The sequence below is a fragment of the Scyliorhinus canicula genome, chromosome 4 (assembly GCF_902713615.1).
Source record: "Scyliorhinus canicula chromosome 4, sScyCan1.1, whole genome shotgun sequence".
Classification (NCBI taxonomy): Eukaryota; Metazoa; Chordata; class Chondrichthyes; order Carcharhiniformes; family Scyliorhinidae; genus Scyliorhinus; species Scyliorhinus canicula.
Genome location: NC_052149.1, coordinates 220,365,191 through 220,387,317, shown reverse-complemented (window position 1 = coordinate 220,387,317; position 22,127 = coordinate 220,365,191). Strand labels below are relative to the sequence as shown.

The 22,127-nt window shown below is 46.5% G+C and overlaps 1 protein-coding gene and 1 long non-coding RNA gene across 8 annotated transcripts in view; one reads left to right on the top strand and one right to left on the bottom strand.

The window, feature by feature from the left end:
• The window catches only part of glra1 (glycine receptor, alpha 1), a 154,990-nt gene extending 146,979 nt beyond the window's left edge, over positions 1-8,011 (bottom strand). For 2 of the 3 annotated variants that reach the window (XM_038796089.1, XM_038796091.1), the window contains exons 1-2: positions 7,584-8,011; positions 5,556-5,683 (exon numbers count right to left, since the gene is read on the bottom strand). In XM_038796089.1, the coding sequence (XP_038652017.1) occupies positions 5,556-5,683; positions 7,584-7,639 (184 nt within the window). In that variant the 5' untranslated portion in view covers positions 7,640-8,011. Of the gene's footprint in view, positions 1-5,555; positions 5,684-6,142; positions 6,274-7,583 lie in introns of those variants that run through there. The other variant, XM_038796090.1, reaches the window with a different exon arrangement.
• A 39-nt stretch (positions 8,012-8,050) lies between these two features.
• The window catches only part of LOC119965385, a 160,160-nt gene continuing 146,083 nt past the window's right edge, over positions 8,051-22,127 (top strand). For 3 of the 5 annotated variants that reach the window (XR_005460504.1, XR_005460503.1, XR_005460505.1), the window contains exon 1: positions 8,345-8,696. This is a non-coding gene — a long non-coding RNA (uncharacterized LOC119965385). Of the gene's footprint in view, positions 8,697-22,127 lie in introns of all 5 variants that reach the window. The other 2 variants (XR_005460507.1, XR_005460506.1) reach the window with 1 other exon arrangement.

Here is a 22,127-nt window from a genome sequence, read left to right as displayed (position 1 = left end):
CTCACTTGGGGAGCTCATATTCCCCAAGTAATATGGGGTAACCAATTGACCGCAGCCCATAGGATCCGGGCAGATTATAACACTTTCCAAGTCCCACACCATCCTGAATTTGAACTATATTGCCGTTCCTTCACTGTTGCTGGGTCAAATTCATGGAGCTCCCTTCCTAATAGCACTGTACCTACATCACATGGACAGCGGCAGTTCAAGAAGGCAACTCACCACCACTTCCTCAAGGGCAATAAATTCTGGACGAATCAGAGATGCCACATCCTGAGAGTCAATTTAAAAAATCAGTTTCTGGACTTCCGGTGGCGGCTATGGATGAGTCAGTTGCACATTTGGTGGCTCCCGCTCTGGTTGGACTTTTGGACCTTTCCCCCGGACTTTTTTCCGGTTATAATCAAAAAATATGTAGGTTGAGGCAGCTGGGCACTGTTTCCTCGCATTGGTTAATGGAAAAAAGGATCAGAAGTGTGCAAAAAGGGTAGAAATAAGAAGCCAGTAGCGATCAGAGTCGAAGCTGTAACGGGCGACAGTATGGCGGAGGGACAGACCCCTGGGGTGGCAGCACAGCGTGCAATGGACCCAGTGATGCAGGCCATTCAGGGTGGCTTCAGAAGGTGGAGAAGGCGCTGTTGGAACAAGAGGAGCATCTAACAGCAGTGGAGCTGGAGGTGGAGATGCTTCGGGAACAGCAGAAAAGGCTCTTGGAGAAGGTGGAGGACCTTGAGAACCGGTCCCGCCGGCAGAATCTAAGAATTGTCAGGCTCCCGGAGGGAGCTGAGGGAGCATAAGTGGCGGGTATGTTCGAAATGCTGCTGGGGGAGGGGGCATTCCCCCGGCCGCTGGAGGTGGACAGGGTGTACCGAGCGCTTGCCAGGAAGCCGCAGGCGGGGGACCCTCCGAGGGCGATGGTGGTGAGATTCCACAGGTTCCTGGACAAGGAATGTATTCTACAGTGGGCCAAGCGCACGTGGAGTTGCAAGTGGGATAACAGCATCCTGCGGGTGTACCAGGACCTGAGCATGGAGGTGAAAAGGAAGTTGGCATGCTTCAATCAAGTCAAGGTGATTTTCTTTAAGAAACAGGTGAAGTATGGTCTGCTCTACCCGGCGCGCCTGTGGGTTATGCACGAAGACCAACATCATTATTTTGAGTCGCCCAATGAGGCGTTGGACTATGCAGAAAGAAAAGGACTGGTGGGAACTTGAGAACTTTTGGACTCAGTGACAATATGTTGGCCTATACTGGGCCTTTTTTCTTTTTCTGTTTTTCTCTGGGGGGGTTGTTTGTTTATTTGTTTTTCTTCTCTTCCTCTTGGAATGTTGGTGGGGTTTTGGTTGGGGTTTTTCTTCTTCCTGTTGTTAAGATTGGCTCTGTTTTCTTGTATTGCTCTGTATCAGTCTTTTTTAGGAGCTCTGTTTAGGGGAGAGGGAAAAGTGGGGGGGGGGGGGGCGAGAATCGGTTTTCCGTTTTGTTGTTGGTTCTTTTTTGGTGTAGATGTTGGTAATGCTCCTTCAATGTTTTATCTTGGGTGTTTATAGTGTTGTGCACTTTGGTGGGATGAAGATGTGCCTGTCTGGGTTTCGGTGGGTGGTGCTTTTGTTCTTTGTGGTTTTCTTGCTGTGGGCTGTTTGTTGGGGGATTGTTGGATGAGGGAACTTGTTTACAGGAGCTGGGGGAGGGGAGCGAGGGAATAATGGGTGGGAGACTTCTTGGCGCCAGAGGTGGAGGTCACCAAGCTAGCTGGGTGAGCGAGCTAACTGAAGCACAGTGGGGGGGGGGGGGGAGTATATATGCTTAGTTTATTAGCTGTGTTGGGATTTAGAGTAGTGTTACTGGGGGGGGGGGGGAGGATTCTGCTGATGTGGGAGGGAGTTCGATGGAAGGTCACTGAGGGGGTAGGGGTTTGGGGCCGCCCTGGAGCGGGCTGGAGGAGGTGCAGCGCATGGGCTGGAAGCAGGCCCAAGAAAGGTGATGGCTGAATGGCTGACCGGCGGGGGGGGCTGTCAGCAGAGGTTTGCCGACACCATGCCCAAGGTATTGAATATAAGGGTGGTAATGCGTCCGGAGGTGGCGATTTTTGGGGTATCGCAGAACCCAGGAATCCAGGAGGAGAGAGAGGTAGACGTTCTGCCCTTTGCTTCCCTGGTAGCCCAGAGGCGCATATTGCTGGCGCGGAGGCACTCAAAGCCCCCCAAAATCAGAGACCTGACTTTCAGACATGGCTGGCTTCCTCTGCCTGGAGAAAATTATTTTCGCCATGAGAGGGTCTCAGCTGGGGTTTGCCCGGGGCTGGCTAGCGTAGCTTAGGGGGGGTAAGTAATAGCAAGACCTGCGGGAGAGGGTGGTGGAATTTGCACTATGTATATATTTCTCTTGTTATTTATACTGTTGATTCTGTTGCTGTGAAAATGCGAAAGAAAAATACCTCAATAAAACGTTTATTCTAAAAAAATCAGTTCCTGTTGTTATTAGCATATCATTGAGCTTTGGGATTTTATCAGAATGAGTAACTTAAACTTGAATTGTAAAACATAAAGGAAGCTATTTATGCCAATGTGCCTCCAATGGTTCTCCAAAAGAGCGATATGTTGCAAACTCTCTTCATTCTCTTTCCGCATATTAATTTTTTGGAAAATATTTATCTATCTCCCTTTTGAGAGTTATGTTAGATTTCACTTCCAACATGCCCCACCATAATGTATTCCAGAAACCCTCTGCCTAGAAAAACGTCTATTCGGTCTTTTTATGTTTCTTATAATTTCCGCTGAAAAGTTCCCATTTAGTCGCCATCCCTAGATGCCATAAAGGGGTAGTGTTGGTCCTAATTTTTATTCATGTTGATTTCTTAGCCAATTCTGAGGACATCAAGTTTCAACCATGTATCGCAGAGTCCAAATCGGGTTGAGTGACAGGTTTCCTTCAATAATTTACCAGTTTGATTGATAGAACCACAGATTGACACAGCGCAAAGGAGTCCATTCAATCCATTGTGCTGCCTGTTTGAAAATGTTATCCAATTTGTTTTGACCATGTGCTATATAAAAATATATATACATAAAAAACTATGCTCGGAATACTGATCCCCAAGAGAAACCACACATCTTTCCAGTTTTAAGAACGTTCCTTTTTGCCACCTCTGAGCCCATGCTGCTGTATTTGATACCAATCACATGATCTCATCAACAATCCTCCTATGGTACACTTTGTTGTATTATTTTTGAGACAGTATCCGCAGCATTTCTTTACTAATATACTTCATTATTTCTTGAAGGCTTGCAGGCGCAAGAATTTCTTTATCATGTCTATAATGGTTTTCGTACGAGGAAATGCTGCAACAGTCATTGGACTGGTAAACCCCAGTGTCACCTGACTTATTATTGCTTATGGTGTGGCATGACACATTCTTTATTTCCTCCCTTATTTAAAATCAAAGCAACTTTCATGGGAAGACTGAGCATTTCCGACATAACCCCAAAGCAAAAACTTAATGCGCATATTTGAGAATTAAATTGATGATCTCACTCAAATCAGCTACAAAATTGGTACATGTGAAGCATAGAAATCTCATACTGTTGTGGAGCTGGGTGGGAGGAAGGGTGCTGGCAGTTGCTATAGTATCAGAGAATCCATGCAGTGCAAAAGGAGGCCATTTGGTTCATTGAGTCTGCACTGGTCCTTAGACAGAGTACCCTACTTAAGCCCACACCTCCACCCTATCCCTATAATCCCACATCTCCACCTTATCCCTGTAATACCACTTCAATGTTTGGACACTAAGGGGCAACTTAGCATGGCAATCCACCTAACCTGCACATCTTTGGACTGTGGGAGGAAACCGGAGAACCCGGAGGAAACCCACGCAGAAAAGGGGAGGATGTGCAAACTCCACACAGTGTCACATTCTCCACACAGAACTGCATCTAGGTTCCTAGAGCTGTGAGGCACCAGGGCTAATCACTGTGCCACCATTCCGCCATGGTGATGTTGTTCTGAGATGGGATTCGGGTATATTACTGGGGGATGATGGGGGTATTGTTGTTGTGTTGTTGTTCTGAGATGGGATTCAGGTATATTACTGGGGAGTGATGGGGTTGTTGTTGCATTGGTGTTGTTCTGAGATGGGATTCAGGTGTATACTGGGGGATGATGGGGTTGTTGTTTTGCCAATGTTGTTCTGAGATCAGTTTCAGATATATTACTGGGGAGTGATGGGGTCATTGTTGTAGCGGTGTTGTACTGAGATGGGTTTCAGGTATATTACTGGGGGATGATGGGGTTGTTGTTTTGACGGTGTTGTTCTGAGATGGGATTCAGGTATATTACTTGGAGATGATGGGGTTGTTGTTTTGGCAGTGTTGTTCTGATATGGGATTCAGGTGTATACTGGGGGAAAGATGGGGATGATGTAGCATTGATGTTGTTCTGATATGGGATTCAGGTGTATACTGGGGGAGAGATAGGGATGATGTAGCATTGATGGTGTTCTGGGATGGGTTTCAGGTATATTACTGGAAGATGATCGGGTTGTTTTGGCGGTGTTGTTCTGAGATGGCATTTAGGTATATTACCCGGCAGGGCAAAGGAATTTTATCAGGGTTTAGTAATATTTCACACCAACTGATGGGAAATGTTCCCACTTGCCTTGATTGGTGTACACAGTATAAGAATGAAGGCAATTATCATTCTTTCCCCTGAATACAACACTTGCTGATACAAATATGACCTCTGTGCCCGGGTGCGGACACCTAATCACCAATGGTTAAAATCAACTGGGCATCTGGACCTTTGACATCGAGATGACCACTGGAGGATTATGGAAACAGTGAGAATGCACATATTGATCTGCCAGGTGTACTTCAACACTTTTGGACGTGAAACTTTAGTTTGGAATGCATATACAAGTCAGTAAATCCAAGAAGGTATATTTGAAAGAATCTGTGTGTTCAGTACCAGTGAAAATAAACATTTTAACAATATATCACAATGATAAAGTGACAGTACAAAAGAGTTTCAATTGATTTTATTGTGCTAAAAATGTGTTTTTTAATTAGTCAGTTAAAATCACACTGCAAGCTTTACATGAACCAATTGTACACCACGAACAGTAAGGGTAGTTTCTTGAATTATACTGTTTCCTTTAGTATGAGGTGCGAAAGAGATTTTTTATTTTATCTTGGACACATGTGGCTTTGCTGTCAGCTTGTGTTACCGGCCACAGCTCACTGTTGACAGATTTTTAATGTTTGGATTATGTCACTTGATTGGCCGCAATGCCGCGTGTGGCTGTCAACTTTAAGCTCACCACCCCCACCCCCCCAAAAAAATTATGAAGCGACAAGGGAAGCTTTCCTTAACCATAACGGACACGAGCCTGGCTCAGTGTGTGTTTGTATGTTGGAATCTGTTAGCAGCAGAGTTCCTGACACTGGCCACTGTTCCCAGTTCAGCGTCGGTGAACAACTCATGATTTATGTCGGCCGCATTGCCGCAACAACAACAACAACAACAACGGCAATGAAGCACGCGAGTGTTTGCAAAAGAATTACCTTTGAAATTCGGCCTGATCCTTGCATCGTATCCCGATGTCCTGCCCATCAGTTTGTCCAGAAAGTCTGACGGTGACGGGGGCTTGACGGCAGCTCTCGTCGCCTGCACCTCTTTGGACGTTGCCAAGCTGCATAGGGGGAGAAAGGGAGGGGGATAAGACAGATGCCAACCGCAAATCTCAAACCTACTCCTCACCCCTGTCACAGGTCAAACTGCAAAGAGCGGCAGCGACCTGTCCCACTGAACCCCAAATAAATAATCCGCGTTAAATTAACGCAGACGATTGCTGTTGAGAAATGAAGGGTGTAAAGTTAACTGCTGGGGGCTTGTTTTTAAGTTCTGACCTTAATGACAATATATAATTGTATTGATCACGTCCGCTTTGCTGTACGTGTATCATCATTGCCTCTGTACAATCCACAAGCTATCAGCTTGATTTCACATCACAGCAAATTAAAAGGTGAACATCGTTATCCTGAGTTGAGGCCAGAGAAATATTAGGGAGCCCCCCCCCCCCCCCCTATCTGTAAGGGGTGCCCGGTGTAATGGGTCAAGCTCCCACTTTAACCTGGCGGCATTCCCTAACCTTCACTGCTCGGTAAATTGGGTTTCGGGCGAATCTATCATCTGCACCAAAGTGAGGAGTCATTTTGGAATATTAGCGGAGTCGAGGCTTTCCGCAAAGCGAGGGCTGTCGAGGTGCAGAACCGTCCCCCTTCCTTCTTTAAACAAGATTAAAAATAAAATAATTTGCATTCCTGAAGCACAACTTTTATTGTCAAAGTGATCAACGCCTGCCCACAAATCTCCATTCCAAATGAGTGGGGTGATTGGAGCACAGATTGCAATGACTCCGGGTTTGTGCAGACGCCAGCAATGTGTGCGAGTTCTTCATCATCAACATTAGCGCCAAAGTGTGCATAGAATGTAAAGCTAACCCCCCCCCCCCCCCCCCGCCAGATAATTTCAATTTTCTCCCCAGTCGCCACCTCTATTTCCTTCAGATCAAGTGTTTTCTTGCAGGGAGCGCTACCTGTACAATGCCCCTTTACTGCTTGACACCTTAAAATTGCGGCATCAGCGCCCATAGGCTACTTTGCCCGTTTGCAATCAATATCGTGAATCTTCAGGGACCGGGACGAAATGGACCGGTACGGGGGGGGGGGGGGGGGGACTGAACACAGGGCAGAGGTGAACGAACCAGGAATTTAAGTCCGGGTCTGGGGGGGGGGGGGGGGGGCTATTTTCATTAACCTTAATGGAACTGATGCTTCGGAAATGGTCAAGGTATCAAAACCAGTTGATGCACCCACGCGCCAGTGCAGCTTGGCAACTGGTGCAAGAAGCACTAAAACTTTCATTTGCACCGATGCACTCAGCCCAGGCACCAAATCCATTGCACCAGCGGACATCCAAACTAAAACACACACACACACACACACACATTCACTGGACATTGATGAGTTTGCATTCTGTATAAAGACAGCGGAAACATTTCCTATTCCAGCCCAAACAGTTAGACCAGTTGCAACGAGGGGCACGAAGTATTTTCCCTTTTTTTTGGGAAGATGATCTGTTTTAATAGTTCTCCCACACACTCGTTCGTGAGCCGCCGATAGTTGGCGGTGTTGTCCAGGCAAGCAGCGCGCCGCTTCGGCCAGTTCCACATCCACTGCGGTCTAATCTAATGCAGCACAATTTAAATTGTGACTGGGGCTTGCACGGTCATCAAGCCGAAATGAGATTACCGCGGGTCCCTCCATGGTGATTTGGCAAGGCAAATCTCTTTTTGCAACGGGTGCCCTCCTCAAAACGGCGAACCAACAATAATGCTCAGCCTGGAAAAATGTATTCCCCCCCCCCCCCCATCCCCAGCCCAAATAATAAAAAATAATTGCAACGGTGCACAATCCTGCCAGCAGTTCATTACGCTTCTAACCACACGCGCTGCTTTCCAATGCCGCCGGTTACTGTTAATAATGATCACTGACTTGCACACGCATCCACATAGGAAAAAAAAATCTTACCTGAAAAATACGATTGTCTCCCACAGGTAGAGGCGGAGAGCGGCTAGGCTGTACATCTTCTAAGCCTAGACGGTGTTAGAAAGTGCTTTTGATGCAGGTGTCGTTAGGAATGTTCAATAGTCCTGGTGTTTTGTTGTTGTTGTTGTTGTTGCCAGCTCTGTCTTCCCTCTTGCCTCCAAGATCTCGATTCTTTCAGCGTCCTGGGATAGGTAAAAGCAACGTGATGTTTTCAGGACCCTGGACAGGTCCACTGCTGGATCGGTTAATGTTGAAGAGCTCCAGTAAAAAGGGTGATCGTTTCCTCCCTCCCGACCCCCCCTCCCCCCCCCTAAATTATTATTCCGTTGTTTTTTTTAAAAATAATATTTTTGCATGAAAATCCACAAGTTTTCTCCTGCTAGGATAGCTCCTGGGATCGCTCCTCCAGTCCCAATACACTCTATCGAAGAGAGAGATACCCAAAGGTATTTGTTATGGCTCTGGATTTAGACATAGCTACGGCTACTCCAGGTAACATTGAGTACTTTCAATGCTGCTTCTCCGGGTAAAACACCAACCCGATATTATTGCTGCTCTTAAAAAAGCCCCTTCTCCTGGGGTGATTGAAGAGAAGAAGCCGGGGGGAGGTTTCATGGCATATAGTGGTGGTGGGGGTCTGGGCTCCTTCCCTTCCCTATTTGCCCTACATTACTGTGGTGGCAGTTGAGTTATGGAGATTTTTTTTTCCCACTGCAGTAATTCTAAACTCTCACACTCCCGAAAAACTTCATCTCGCAGTAAAGCCCGCCCCCGCTGGCTGTTCCCATTGGTTCCAGCACTTTGTTGACATTTCTGTTTTGCTCAAGGATTTTTTTTACTGGGCTGCCAGTGGAAGCTGCACTCTGGGAGTTGGAGTGCTTCCCCCAGCCTCCTGCTCTTTCCGACAAAAACATGTCAGGAGTGACTTCATGGGAACTGCATTTCCCGAGACACCGAGCGATTGGAGGAGCCGGAGTCCCAACTCGCGGTCGCTCTGCAGCCGGAGGGTGGTGGGGTTCTCTCCAGAGACCAGCCCGGAACTTTCTCCTGCTCCACACAATGGCAAGATGTGCTGCACAGATTGTGGTCGGAGAGGTAAGTTTTGTTTGGAGATTGGAACTTGCTTTTCAATCTCCAGCTCCTCGTCTTTTTTTTAGGGGGAGAATCCGAACTGTGGGGATTGTGGTTTCAGCAGCTATTAGGGTGGGGGTTCCTCAATAGTGGGAGGACAAGGGCAGTTTTGGGGCATGGAAGTAGTGGGTGGGGAGAGGGAGGGAGGTTTTGAATTGTGTCAATGCAGAATGGGGTGATGAATTTGTTGAGTGACTCTACTGGGTGAAAACAAAATAGGTCCCACCTGGTCTGCGAGCATTGGGAAAAGTGTTGGGGTCTGTCACCAGTGTGTTGGGAAGGTCTCAGAACTGGTGAAGTTGGTGGGTTCCAATTAAAGGGCAATTTAGTGTGGCCAATCCACCTACCCTGCACACTTTTGGGTTGTGGGGGTGAGACCCATGCAGACAAGGAGAGAATGTGCAAACTCCACACGGACAGCGATCTGGGGCCGGGATCAAACCCAGGTTCGTGGCACCGTGAGGCAGCAGTGCTAACCACTGCACCACCGTACCACCCTAGTTGGTGGTGCATTGAGATCTAAGGGAGCTGAGATGTGTGATGGGACCTGATACAGCGTGACATTCCTGAGCTGCCATGGGTTGGGTGAGAGATGTCCGGGTGCAGTAGTAAAGGAGACAGGGGAGTTGTCAGGGTGCTTGGAGTGGAGAATTTGTGATGCATGAGCCTATGACCCCATTTCCAAGCTATGGGGGCAGGCACAGCAAGCGGGGCTAGTATACTTTACTGAAATGGGGAATTTATAATAACCTTTATTATTGTCACAAGTAGGCTTACATTAATACTGCAATGAAGTTACTATGAAAAGCCCCTAGTCGCCAGACTCCGGCGTTTGTTCACCTACACTGAAGGAAAATTCAGAATGTCCAATTCACCTAACAAGCGTGCCTTTCAGGACTTGTGGGAGGAAACCGGAGCACCCGGAGGAAAGCTATGAAGACACGGGGAGAACGTACAAACTCCGCACAGTGACCCAAGCAGGAATCGAACCTTGGAACCTGGCACTGTGAAGCAACAGTGCTAACCACTGTGCTACCATCCCGCCCATAGAACTTAGTAGCAAAACATGGTGCAGGGTATTTTGGTCTCGTGGCAGTGCACCAGACAATTCCCTGGATTCCAGAATGCCCCACCCCCAACCCCCCGTGGATTGGAAGTTAAAAATGTAACACTCCGAGAAAGGAGGGACAAAGAATACCGAGAACTATAGACCAATTATCCTGTCATCAGTCATTAAGATCTGTTATTAAGGAAGTCTTACTAATGCACTTAGAAAATCTAGTATAATCATGGATTAATACATGGATTTACAAAAAGAAAATTGTTGTTTGAGAAATGTATTTCAGTTTTTTTGAAGTTGTAACTAGTAGGGTAGATAAAGGGGAACCAGCAGACCAGGGGCTGGTTTAGCACAGTGGGTTAAACAGCTGGCTGGTAATGCAGAACAAAGACAGTAGCGCGGGTTCAATTCCCGTACTGGCCTCCCCGAACAGGCGCCGGAATGTGGCGAATAGGGGCTTTTCACAGTAACATCATTGAAGCCTACTTGTGACAATAAGCAATTATTATTATAGTTATTCTTGGATTTCCAAAAAGCATTCAATAATGTACCACATCAAAGGTTAATAGGCATAAAAGAACTCAAAAACCTGGCAATATATTAGAATGGACGGAGATTTGGTTAATGAACAGAAAACCGAAGGTAGAAAGACTTGAATTTATCTTTCATCTTTCATGACTACCGGATATCTCAAATCTCTTTACAATGCAGTTCTTGTTTCCATGTAATATCACATGGAGGGAAGCAAATTAGGTGCAAACTCCCATCTGTGGTGCTGGGGACCTCCGGAGGAGGACAAGATGGATCATCCACCCGGCATATCTGGCTAAAGATTGTTGCAATTGCTTCTGCTGCAACAGTGCTGGTTTTCTACTTCTTATACCAAATTTGTATTGTGCATTGCAAAGATGTTGGCTGGAATTCTCCATCCGTTCATGTTGGTGGGATTATCCAGTCCCACTGCAGTGAATGGAGTTCTGGCTGAGTGCCAAATTCTCTGTTCAGGCTGATAGCGATGCTGGGTTGAACTTGGATCAGAGTGTCCTGGCCATAATGTCAGAGGAACATGCATTTATGCCAATTACATCATGGTATCCTCCGTGTTCAAGTTGCATCGAGATATGGAAATCCTCAGACATGAGGATCACACCTGTACATATCATGTGGAAGGTTAATGTTTGGACAAACTGCAGTTCACCATAGCAAAATACCTTCAACCATGGGTTTCTACAATGATCTGATGTAATTACACAGAGCAGTGTTTTTCACTAACCGGCCCACCTTCGGGACCCATGCCGGCTGACTTTCGTGACCCACGCCGCCCGAACTCCACGACCCACCATTTACACTTACTTTTAATGTGACAAGTGAGCCTGCTTGCTTTGTTGTCCAATGTTACATTTCTGATAACGACTTCAGCTTATGATTTAAGATCTCACTGCATCCGTTGAAAAAAGTCAAGTGGTTTTTTTGCTAAGTGTTGCTTTTACTTAATTGCTCTGTTTTAATAACCTTTGCTCTCGAGTCGCCAGGTATCTTTCTGATACCACCACGAGGTTCAAAGCCAAGTGCTGATCAATAACTCAATACACCAGTTAGTAAGTTTCAAATCAAAACACATTTATTATACACACAGTCAATCACTACTCATGCATAAAACTCTACTTACTAGACTATCACTACAACTAAAGGCCTATACTTAGCTTTCAAATGGCCCACCTGGTCAGAGGAACAATGGCCTTTGTCTGGTTCTGAATCTGCTAGCTTCAAGCTGGCATGGAATAGTAGCTAGGAGCGTCTATCTCGTAGCGTGTGTTGACTGGAGACTTACTTGGTTGGTGCAGCTGCTAGGCAGGTCTCTCCTTGCTGAGAGTCAGGGTCAAGAGTTCTTTGAGAGCTGCCAAGAGCTGTTAGGCAGGTCTCTCCTCGCTGAGAGCCAAGGCCAAGAGAGCGAACCCAGGGGTTTCGCGCCCTTTTGGGCGGACCCCAGACTTGGTCCCAATTAATTGGACCATGTCCCAATCGTTTCTATTGATTTCTCCAATACTGGAGCTGTTCCCTGATCACTGGACGGTTCCTATGTGTCCGTTGGCCTGCTTTTGTCCTGGCTCCCGCTGGCGCCGGGGAGTCTGGTTTGGTCCCGATTGATTCAATGTTTCTGATTGTTTCTGGAGATCGCTCATTAGTATGTAGATGGCTATTGGTTTCGGTTCTGTCTGGGTTCTGCAAATCTTAATACACAGGAAACCTTGCACCTGCTTGTTTGTCCTGTGGCTGGCCGATTTTCCCTGTATTCTTTGTGGGCATCCATTTTGGAATCGGGAAGTGGCCTCCCCAGGTGGCTACAGTTTGTACTCGAGCTCTTAGTCTTCAATGTCTTTGACGTTTTGAGGATTTTAAACTTCCATTTGCCAGTGCTTCCCTGCATATAACACACATGAACTTTGAATCCTGCTTTGCAGTGGCACAATTAATAAACCCACCCCTCAAGTAATCACCTTTATGCTGCTTTGCTCCTGTTTTCAGCTTAGTCTTCATGGTTGTTCACCAGAGCCTCTGAAATACACACCAGCACTGCTGGCAGCTGCAAAATGGAGGAATCTCTCTCACGCCCAGAACACGCGACGTCAGTGTTTGGAGTGCGTGACCTGCTCTCTGCCGTCATTCGAGGCAGGAAGACTCCAGCGATGAAAAAAAAATCTGCTCCTGGGTCAGCGCACTGACGTCAGGAGCAGCTGGGCTGTCTCAAAGAACAAAGAACAATACAGCACAGGAACAGGCCCTTCGGCCCTCCAAGCCTGCGCCGTTCACATGTCCTATCTTGATCGTTGGACTCCGGGCCTGCGCACTGCTGAGGGGGCAAAGGCTGCCATTCTGAAAGCTGGTCAAGGCCGGCATTTTTAAAAGCCGGTCGTGCCCTTGGGCACTGCTTCCTGCAACCGGGAACGCCACAACGCATGGCCTCACAACCCTGGGCCACGACCCTGGGTTTGAAAATGACCGACACAGTGAGTGTCACTTCAAAATGTCTTCCCCTCATTTTAATGACATGTGCACAGCATACAGCTCCTTAAAAAATGATTGGCGATAATAAACTGGAACCTTCATAGATAATAATGGATATAATAATTACTTCTAATGTCTGTGACAAAAACGATTTTGTACCATTTTAAACTTTTACTCGGAGCATATGAAACTTTACACCTAGAATTACATTTTTGAATTGCTGGCAAATTGGTCCCAAAATTATTCAGAGATGCCAAATAAATATCACTACCCCACCACCCCAAGTTAATTTCTAGTTATGCAGTTAAATTTTGATTATTTCATTAAATTTTTTATTCAATTGGTCTCTTACCATCACTACTGATATTTGTTGTGAGAATCCAGAAATGAACCTTTCATAACGCTTGGGGGAAGCATATCTAGTGCACATATAATTGGCACAACGAAATTGTAGAAGTTAAGAATATTTTCCATTCAGCACTGACATTTATCACCTTTGTGGTCGCGAAGCAAGTCAAATATTAAAACCGACGAATATCCACCCCTATTTGCAACAAGAATGGCAGTACCATCAATATCATTTTTTTAATTTTTTAATGCTCAGAATAAATTACATCCAATGGCTGTCTGTGCAGAAACCACTTTACTCAAAATATTCAGCTCGCATTTGACCAACATAACTTACTTGTACCAGGTTGCTAAGTGAATACTTTTGAACGTGAATATCTCTGTGTATTCACTCAATATGTGTACATTAAAAGCTCTTGAGGCACGAGAAAATAATGAAATTGAACAGCAGAGAAATGATCATAACCAGGACATTCATCTCTCTGTTCCAGCCAGGCAAAACATGCCTTTGAAGTGAATAAAGATGCCTTTAGCAATTCAGGGCAATTCAGCAGACTGATCAGAAATGTGATGTGGCATATGTTTCATAATCAGTTTACGCTTCATCCCATGTGGTTGACCAACTGAGGAGGCTTCAGTACGTTCAAGCTTGCAATGAGCGTATCAGTGAAATTAACCCCTGTTTATTGCTAGTGTCCTTGACTCTGGTCTGCAGGACCAAAGCATGTTGTGGAGCTTCAACATTGTCCATGTGTTGTGTTTTTGCTGCTCAGCGTTTTCAGCTGATACAACAGCTCTGTAATAATGATAATAATCTTTATTGCTGTCACAAGTAGGCTTACATTAACACTGCAATGAAGTTACTATGAAAATATCCTGGTCACCACATTCCGGCTACCATGCCACCTGTACAGGGTACTTATCTGGAAGTTGTTGCTTGCTGAGTTTTTTTTAAAGAAACCCTGGCAAGACCATAATTAATACCAACCCTAGTTGTCCTGAAAGTACGGCTGTGGACCTTTTTGAGTTCTTATGGTTTTGTTGCTTCTATGATGTTGTTATTTTTGAAATTCCAGCATATTGACCCAATGGCAATATATGTTCATTACACATAAGCACCAAAAATGAACTTAACAAAGAGATGAAAACACATCCACTCCCCTTTGAACTTCATTAGTACCAAGCCTGCTATCGTCAAGATATATATGTGATATATGTCCAAGTCAAGATTGAGTTTGCCTTGGATGTTGATGGTGGTCCCACGACATTACTGATCTTCTCAGTGGTAGAGTCCTCAAGTAGGTAGGTGCTGTCAGAGTAATCTTGGAAAGTACATTCTTTAATTCAGTGCATCATGGTGCTCTGGCGGGTGGCCAATGAGTTCTGAACGACATGGAGCCTCTTGCATTACACTCCTGAATTGAGCTATTTTAGATAAAGGCGAGGCTTGGAAGGGTCGATGAGTAAGAATATCACAGAACACCTAGCTTTGCCTTTTTGTTACCACGGTGTTGGTTTGGCTTGTCCAGTTCAACCTCTGGTCAGTGATGATCCTCGATATCTTGATGATAGCAGACTTGGTCATTATGATGCCAGTGAACTTCAAAGGAGAGAGGATGTATTTTCTTCTGTTCATTGGTGTTTAATTTTGGTGCTCATGTGCAATAAATATCTCTGCCACCAGACATCCCAATCCTAGATGTTATACTGGGCCGGCACGGTAGCACAAGTGGATAGCACTGTGGCTTCACGGCACCAGGGTCCTAGATTCGATTCCCCACTGGGCCACTGTCTGTGTGGAGTCTGCACGTTCTCCCCATGTCTGTGTGGATTTCCTCCAGGTGCTCCAGTTTCCTCCCACAGTCCAAAGAAGTGCAGGTTAGGTGGATTGGCCATGATAAATTGCCCTTAATGACCAAAAAAGGCCAGAAGGGTTTATTGGGTTATGGGGATAGGGTGGAAGTGAGGGCTTAAGTGGATTGGTGCAGACTCGATGAGCCGAATGGCCTTCTTCTGCACTGTATGTTCTATGCTGTAGGCTGGCATATGTTAATTCCATCCCAAACCTCAAGATTAGACATGTACACTTTTATTGATAATAGGTTTATTTGCATTATACATGCCTTCTCCAGACTTACTACCCCAGTCCCAGTCTCCCTTCCTAAGTATTGTTGGTACTTCTGAAACAATGCCCTTCCTCTGTGTGCCCTAACAATATAATGAACATCCCATTAACAGCATGGGCTGATTCATTTTGTGAACAGAGCTGTAGGTTTCTGATGATGCAGCTGAAGATGATCATTGGATTCTCCCCACAGTGATATCCTGGAACTGTTGTGAGAGAATTCTGAACAACTAAGACCATCTTCCTTTATGTCAGGATTGACTCCTGACATTGGCAAGATTTTGACTGAGCTTTTAATGAGCACACTTTGGTAGAAGGCATGACTTGATTACACGATAAACAACAACTCACAGCACTTTACCGCTGATTAGAAGTTGGTTGATGTTCAATCAGATTTTTGTTTCTTAATGAGTTGGACATAGCTGAGCAGTCCTCCACAGCATTGTATGTGAGCGCCAATATTATAACCATACCTGGGGCATTTTGTCTGGGGATATGGGGATCGGCTAGTTCTGTTGCACAGATTTTCAGTTCTCATGCCAGGTTGCTGGTAAGGATGATAGCCTTTTTAAGTCCAATGCAATCAGCTGCTTATTAATGTCACTTTGCATGAACTGAATTAGCTGGTTACTGGTATATGTGCTGGGAACCTAAAGGAGGTAAATTCAAAACTCTTCAGCTTTATGTGTCGTAGTCACACGCAGGGCGTGGGCAAAATTGAGAAATGTGGTATTAACATAGAACACAGAACATACAGTGCGGAAGAAGGCCATTTGGCCCATCGGGTTAGCACTGACCCACTTTAGCCCTCACTCGCACCCTAATCACTTGTGCTACCGTGCTACCGGTATCTTCCATTATAATTCAAATGTATCTTTCCACTGACTGTAGATAGATATGTTTCAGAAAAGGATTTTTTAAAACCCTTTTGGTCGACAACAGCATACAAAAGACATCTTTTAACCTTAAAACAAGGAAAAATAAATGTTTATTTCTCAACTCCCAAATGTATTCAGAACAGCAACCCCACTTCCCTGCCCACACAGACATGCACACCATCTTCAATTGCTTCATCAATGACCTTCCTTCCTTCATAATGTCAGCAGTGGACTGCACAACATTCAGCACCATTCATGACTCCTCAGATCTAAAGTAGTCCTTGTCCAAGTGCAGCACGACCCACACACACTCATCCCCACACACACTCATCCCAGACACGATAGCACTGGTTGCGCTGGAGCCTGCCCATACAGCTGATGGGTCAGCTGGAGCCAGAGTGTACCCAGTGGGGTGCCCTGGGGGGACACCTGTACGACCCATGGCACGAGCTTCAAAGTGGGCTGTTAGATGCATGGCTGCCTTGCCGGCTGTGGCAATGGTGTTCCATGCTCGTCCACCCCAACCCCACAGCCCGCCTCCTGACCACCCCCAGTACTCTCCACGGCCCTAGCAGAAGCCCCCACGGCCAGCGGCACAACTGTCAGCACACTATGGTGATGTTGGACACCTTTTCCTCAGCAGCAGACACACCTGTTTCACGATTTTTAAAAGCACAAGTGAACCACGCCATCGGGAACGCGGCCCATCGGAGGCGTCGAATCGCGGAGGGTGCGGAGAATACCTGGTGGAGCCCGCTAATGATATGCAAATGGTGTCGACTGTACGTGCTTTCTGGAACGCAATGACGCCACAATTGAGGTGTGGAGCATTGCGATTTAGCATCAAATCGAAGCCTTCCGCGTTTCCGGCGTCGGATCAGATTCTCTGCCCAATCGCCTTTCCCGATTTTGGCGTCGGCTAACAGAGGATTCCACCCCATGGGCGCGATTCTTCACTCCCACGCCAGGTGGGAGAATCACAGGAGGGCCGCTCTGGCACCCCCCCGCGATTCTCCCCCCCCCCCCGCCTCCCAAATGGCATGTCGCGATTCGCGGCGATCCGCGATTCTCCGACCCGGATGGGCCGAGCGTCCTGCTGTTCCCGACCGGTTCACGCCGGCGGCAACCACATCTGGTCGCTGCCGGCATGAACATGGCGCCAAAGGTCCGTTTGTGGCCTGTGGGGTCGGAGAGGGGAGTGAGCACCACGGCCGTGCTTGGGAGGGGACTGGCCCGCCATCGGTGCCCACCGATCGTCGGGCCGGCGTCTCAAAGGGACGCACTCTTTCCTCTCCGCCGCCCCGCAAGATCAAGCCGCCATGACTTGCGGGGCAGCGGAGGGGAAGACGGCAACCGCGCATGCGCAGGTTGGAGCCGTCAGCCGTCGTGACGTCAGACGCGCATGCGCGGGTTAGCGCCGGCCAACCTGCGCATGTGTGGCTGACATCATTAGGTGCCGCCGCCGCGTCATTATCGACGTGCCGGGCCTTGACGCCAGTGACAAGGCCCGGCGGCCGAGATTTACGGCACGGCCCTCCTAGCCCCCCCGGGGGGGCGGGGGGTGGGGGGGGGAGAGAATAGGGGGCCAGGAGCGGCCTCCAACGCCATCGTGAACCTCTCCGGGTTCACGACGGTGTCGGGCCTTGCGGAGAATTCCACCCCACATCTCTGAACGAATAAAGAAAAGCTGATTACAAACGAGGTGGCATGCACTTATTTTATTTAACAGGCCCAAACCTTCACTGTTATACTTGAGCATTTCAAGGTGGAATCATGAAACATTGCAGACGTGATGATTCGCTTTTGGTTTCCGAAGAAATGGAGTTTGGAAGTTTCTGGTTACAAGCTCACGGTGATTTACTACTTGCAACAGCAAGTTTCTGGCTTTGCTTCGGTTAAAGTGCAGTCAAGCCCCTGCGGCACAAATCTGACTTTGCATCTTCAAATGGTAGGTAAAAGGCTAGCCCCTCTTCTCTGCCTGTTAGCGGATTACAGGCAATGTCCTGGGTCTCTTCTCCCTGAGTCTCTTGTCTCCTAGACTGATTGTCCAACATTCAAAATATCTGTTAATAAACGTTCCTTATCACAACCTGGTTTCTGTCAGGTGACCATAGTATCTGCATTTCCACTGACCACATAAATGGTCCCTGATGACTTGAGCGTTGACACAAAATAGGGTTTGGGTTTCAGCCAGGTGACACTGTAGCACAGTGGTTAGCACAGTTGCTTCACAGCTCCATGGTCCCAAGTTCGATTCCCACCTGGGCCACTGACTGTGCGGAGTCTGCATGTTCTCCCCGTGTCTGCGTGGGTTTCCTCCAGGTGCTCAGGTTTCCTCCCACAGTCCAAAGATGTGCAGGTTAGTTGAATTGGCCGTGCTAAATTGCCCTCAGTGTCCAAAAATGTTAGGTGGGGTAACGGGGTTAGGGTGAGGGGTGTGTTTGGGTGGGCTGCTCTTTCCAAGGGCTGGTTCAGACTCGATGGGCCGAATGGCTTCCTTCTGCACAGTATATTCTATGAAATTCTAAGAAGTGAGGTCACTTGACTCTTGATCTCCATCTCGTTTCAAACTAAATTGTCTATTCTGCACTTTATTTTTAAAAGTGTCTATTTTCGTAAACCCTCAGATATAACTGTGTGAGCAGGAGAATTGGCATTGCCATTTTGTAATTTTCCTATTGTAATCAGAAATCATAAGAGGCATTCTGGCTAAATACACAGAACCTTGTAACCAGAACAGATACAGGGCAGCACGGTAGCATTGTGAATAGCATAATTGCTTCACAGCTCCAGGGTCCCAGGTTCGATTCCCGGGTTGGGTCACTGTCTGTGTGGAGTCTGCACATCCTCCCCGTGTGTGCATGGGTTTCCTCCGGGTGCTCCGGTTTCCTCCCACAGTACAAAGATGTGCAGGTTAGGTGGATTGGCCATGGTAAATTGCCCTTAGTGTCCAAAATTGCCCTTAGTGTTGGGTGGGGTTACTGGGTTATGGGGATAGGGTGGAGGTGTTGATGTGGGGTGCTCTTTCCAAGAGCCTGTGCAGACTCAATGGGCCGAGTGGCCTCCTTCTGCACTGTAAATTCTATGATAATCTATGAAACCTTGAATGTCTACATATTTAGAGGATAATGGAGCCTTGATTTAATGTCCTTCCCTAAAGACAGCGCCTTTGTCTAAGCTGGGGATTCTCAACCTTTTCCAGCCACAGAACCCGTTTGACCTCCCAAGGTATTGACAGAGCTGAGAAACATTCTTATTATGTTGAAGAGTTAAACCACAAAAAACTTGAATATTTTTATGCAATAGGTACAAACATACAAAAGCAAATTTATAAAAGTATTTTCTATTTCTTATGTGTATACATTTATTAGAATTAAAAAGTTCTCTTATTCAACAAAGTACTTCAGTCTTACTTTACTTTGTCATTTTTAATGGGATCAGTGCTGGGACCTTTGCTGTTCGTAAATGATTTGGAGGAAAATATAACTGCTCTGATTAGTAAGTTTGCGGACGACACAACGGTTGGTGGAATTGCAGATAGCGATGAGGACTGTCAGAGGATACAGCAGGAATTAGATCGTTTGGAGACTTGGGCGGAGAGATGGCAGATGGAGTTTAATCCGGACAAATGTGAGGTAATGCATTTTGGAAGGTAGGGAATATACAGTGAATGGTAGAACCCTCAAGAGTATTGACAGTCAGAAAGATCTAGGTGTACAGGTCCACAGGTCACTGAAAGAGGCAACACAGGTGGAGAAGGTAGTCAAGAAGGCATACAGCATGCTTGCCTTCATTGGCTGGGGCATTGAGTATAAAAATTGGCAAGTCATGTTGCAGCTGTATAGAACCTTAGTTTGGCCACACTTGGAGTATAGTGTTCAATTCTGGCCGCCACACTACCAGAAGGATGTGGACAGTTTTAGAGAGGGTGCAGAAGAAATTTACCAGGATGTTACCTGGTACAAAATGGCATTAGCTATAAGGAGAGGTTGAATAAACTTGGTTTGTTCTCACTGGAACAACGGAGGTTGAGGAGTGACCTGATAGAGGTCTACAAAATTATGAGGGACATAGACAGAGTGGATAGTCGGAGACTTTTTCCCAGGGTAGAAGGGTCAATTACTAGGGATCATAGGTTTAAGATGCGAGGGACAAGGTTTAGAGGAGATGTATAAGTACACAGAGGGTAGTGGGTGCCTGGAACCTGCTGCTGGAGGAGGTGGTGGAAGCAGGGACGATAGTGACGTTTAAGTGGCATCTTGACAAATACATGAATAGGATGGGAATAGAGGAATACAGACCTCGGAAGTGTAGAAGATTTTAGTTTGGACCGGCAGTATGGTCGGCGCAGGCTTGGAGGGCCGAAGGGCCTGTTCCTGTGCTGTACTTTTCTTTGTTCTTTGTTCTTTGAGTGAATCTGCTTATTCTACTCACAAATTAATTGAATATTAAAAGTGCTGCTGGGGAGCTGGATTCTCATACTAGACACGTGTGCATGCACACTCTCTCTCTCTCCCTATCTCACATATACAAGCACACACAGGCACTCTCTTTGTTATACCCACACATAAACACACACCACGCACACAAACACAGATGCTTACCTCTCTCATGCACACACACACACACTCCCACCCACTCTCTTATTCACACACTGACACCCTCACTGCTCTTTCTATCTCACGCACACACACACCTCTAGTTCTCTCTCACGCACACATACACTCTCTCACACACACACACTCTTTCCCTCTCACAACACACACACTCTCACCACCTCTTCCTTGCTCTGAGGTTGCTTCTCCTCCTACCCCATAGTCTATCTCATGCTACCGTCCACTCGCCTTCACTCTTGGGCATGATGATGTTCAATACTCACTTTGCCGCTATATCCTGCTCTTCAGTGCCTGGCTTCTCAGTGCGTTTGCAGCTGATAGGCTGACTCTCAGCAACCAAACTAGTGTGAAAATCGCCTTTGATTCGACGAGCAGGAAGGACAGCTTTTTTCAAATGTCCAACTGCCAGACCTACCACAGAAACTCCAGATGTCTCCTACAAACCCTAGAGTTCCGCAGAACCCCCGGATGTTTCCTACAAAACTCCATGGTTCTGCAGAACATCCAGATGCCTCCTACAAAACCCTAGGGTTCTGCGGAAACCCCAGATGTCTCCTACAAACCCTAGGGTTCCACAGAACCTCCGGATGTTTCCTACAAAACTCCATGGTTTTGCAGAACCTCCAGATGCCTCCTACAAAACCCTAGGGTTCTGCGGAAACCCCAGATGTCTCCTACAAACCCTAGTGGGAAGCACTGATCTGGGCTGTGTGTTTAATTCTCTGGAATGGAGCCAGAACATGTAAACTTCAGACTTGGACGTAAGCGTGCAACCACTGAGCTGGACCCACCTAAATATCTTATATATAAACAGCTTAAGAGGATTAGTGTTTCGACATTTTCATTGGCTGGCTCATGGTGTTAGAAATATAGGTCATATTTTGGTTCATAACAACAAAGAAAGCAAAACAGGTTTCAGCCAGTTTTGAAAAATCTTTAATGAAAGGTCTCTCAGAACAATCCCAGGACATCATTGTGGGAGAAACCTAATGGCCACCTTCAACTGCATCACCAGAAGCCCATCAATCTGCACCAACAATATTTACTGTGAGGTCCATCTGCTGTGCCATTCTCTTGTGTTCTCTTCATTCTTCAGGTACCAAGCCCATTTCTTTGGCGATTATAAGATATAGTGCAGGTCAAGGCACAATGTACCATACATCAGGCCTAGTCAGAGTGGCAAACCTTTTGTTGGCATGGGTTATTTTTCCTCCTCCTGCCTGTGTAAGTCCTAGATTTGATTTTAATGCTTTTGTCTTTATATGTGGATGAGCTTCCAAGTTACTGCATCCCAATTTCTCTTGCATGTTCCTGAATTTCAGTTGACATTGTGGATGTATGCAATGGGTGTCACATATGAAT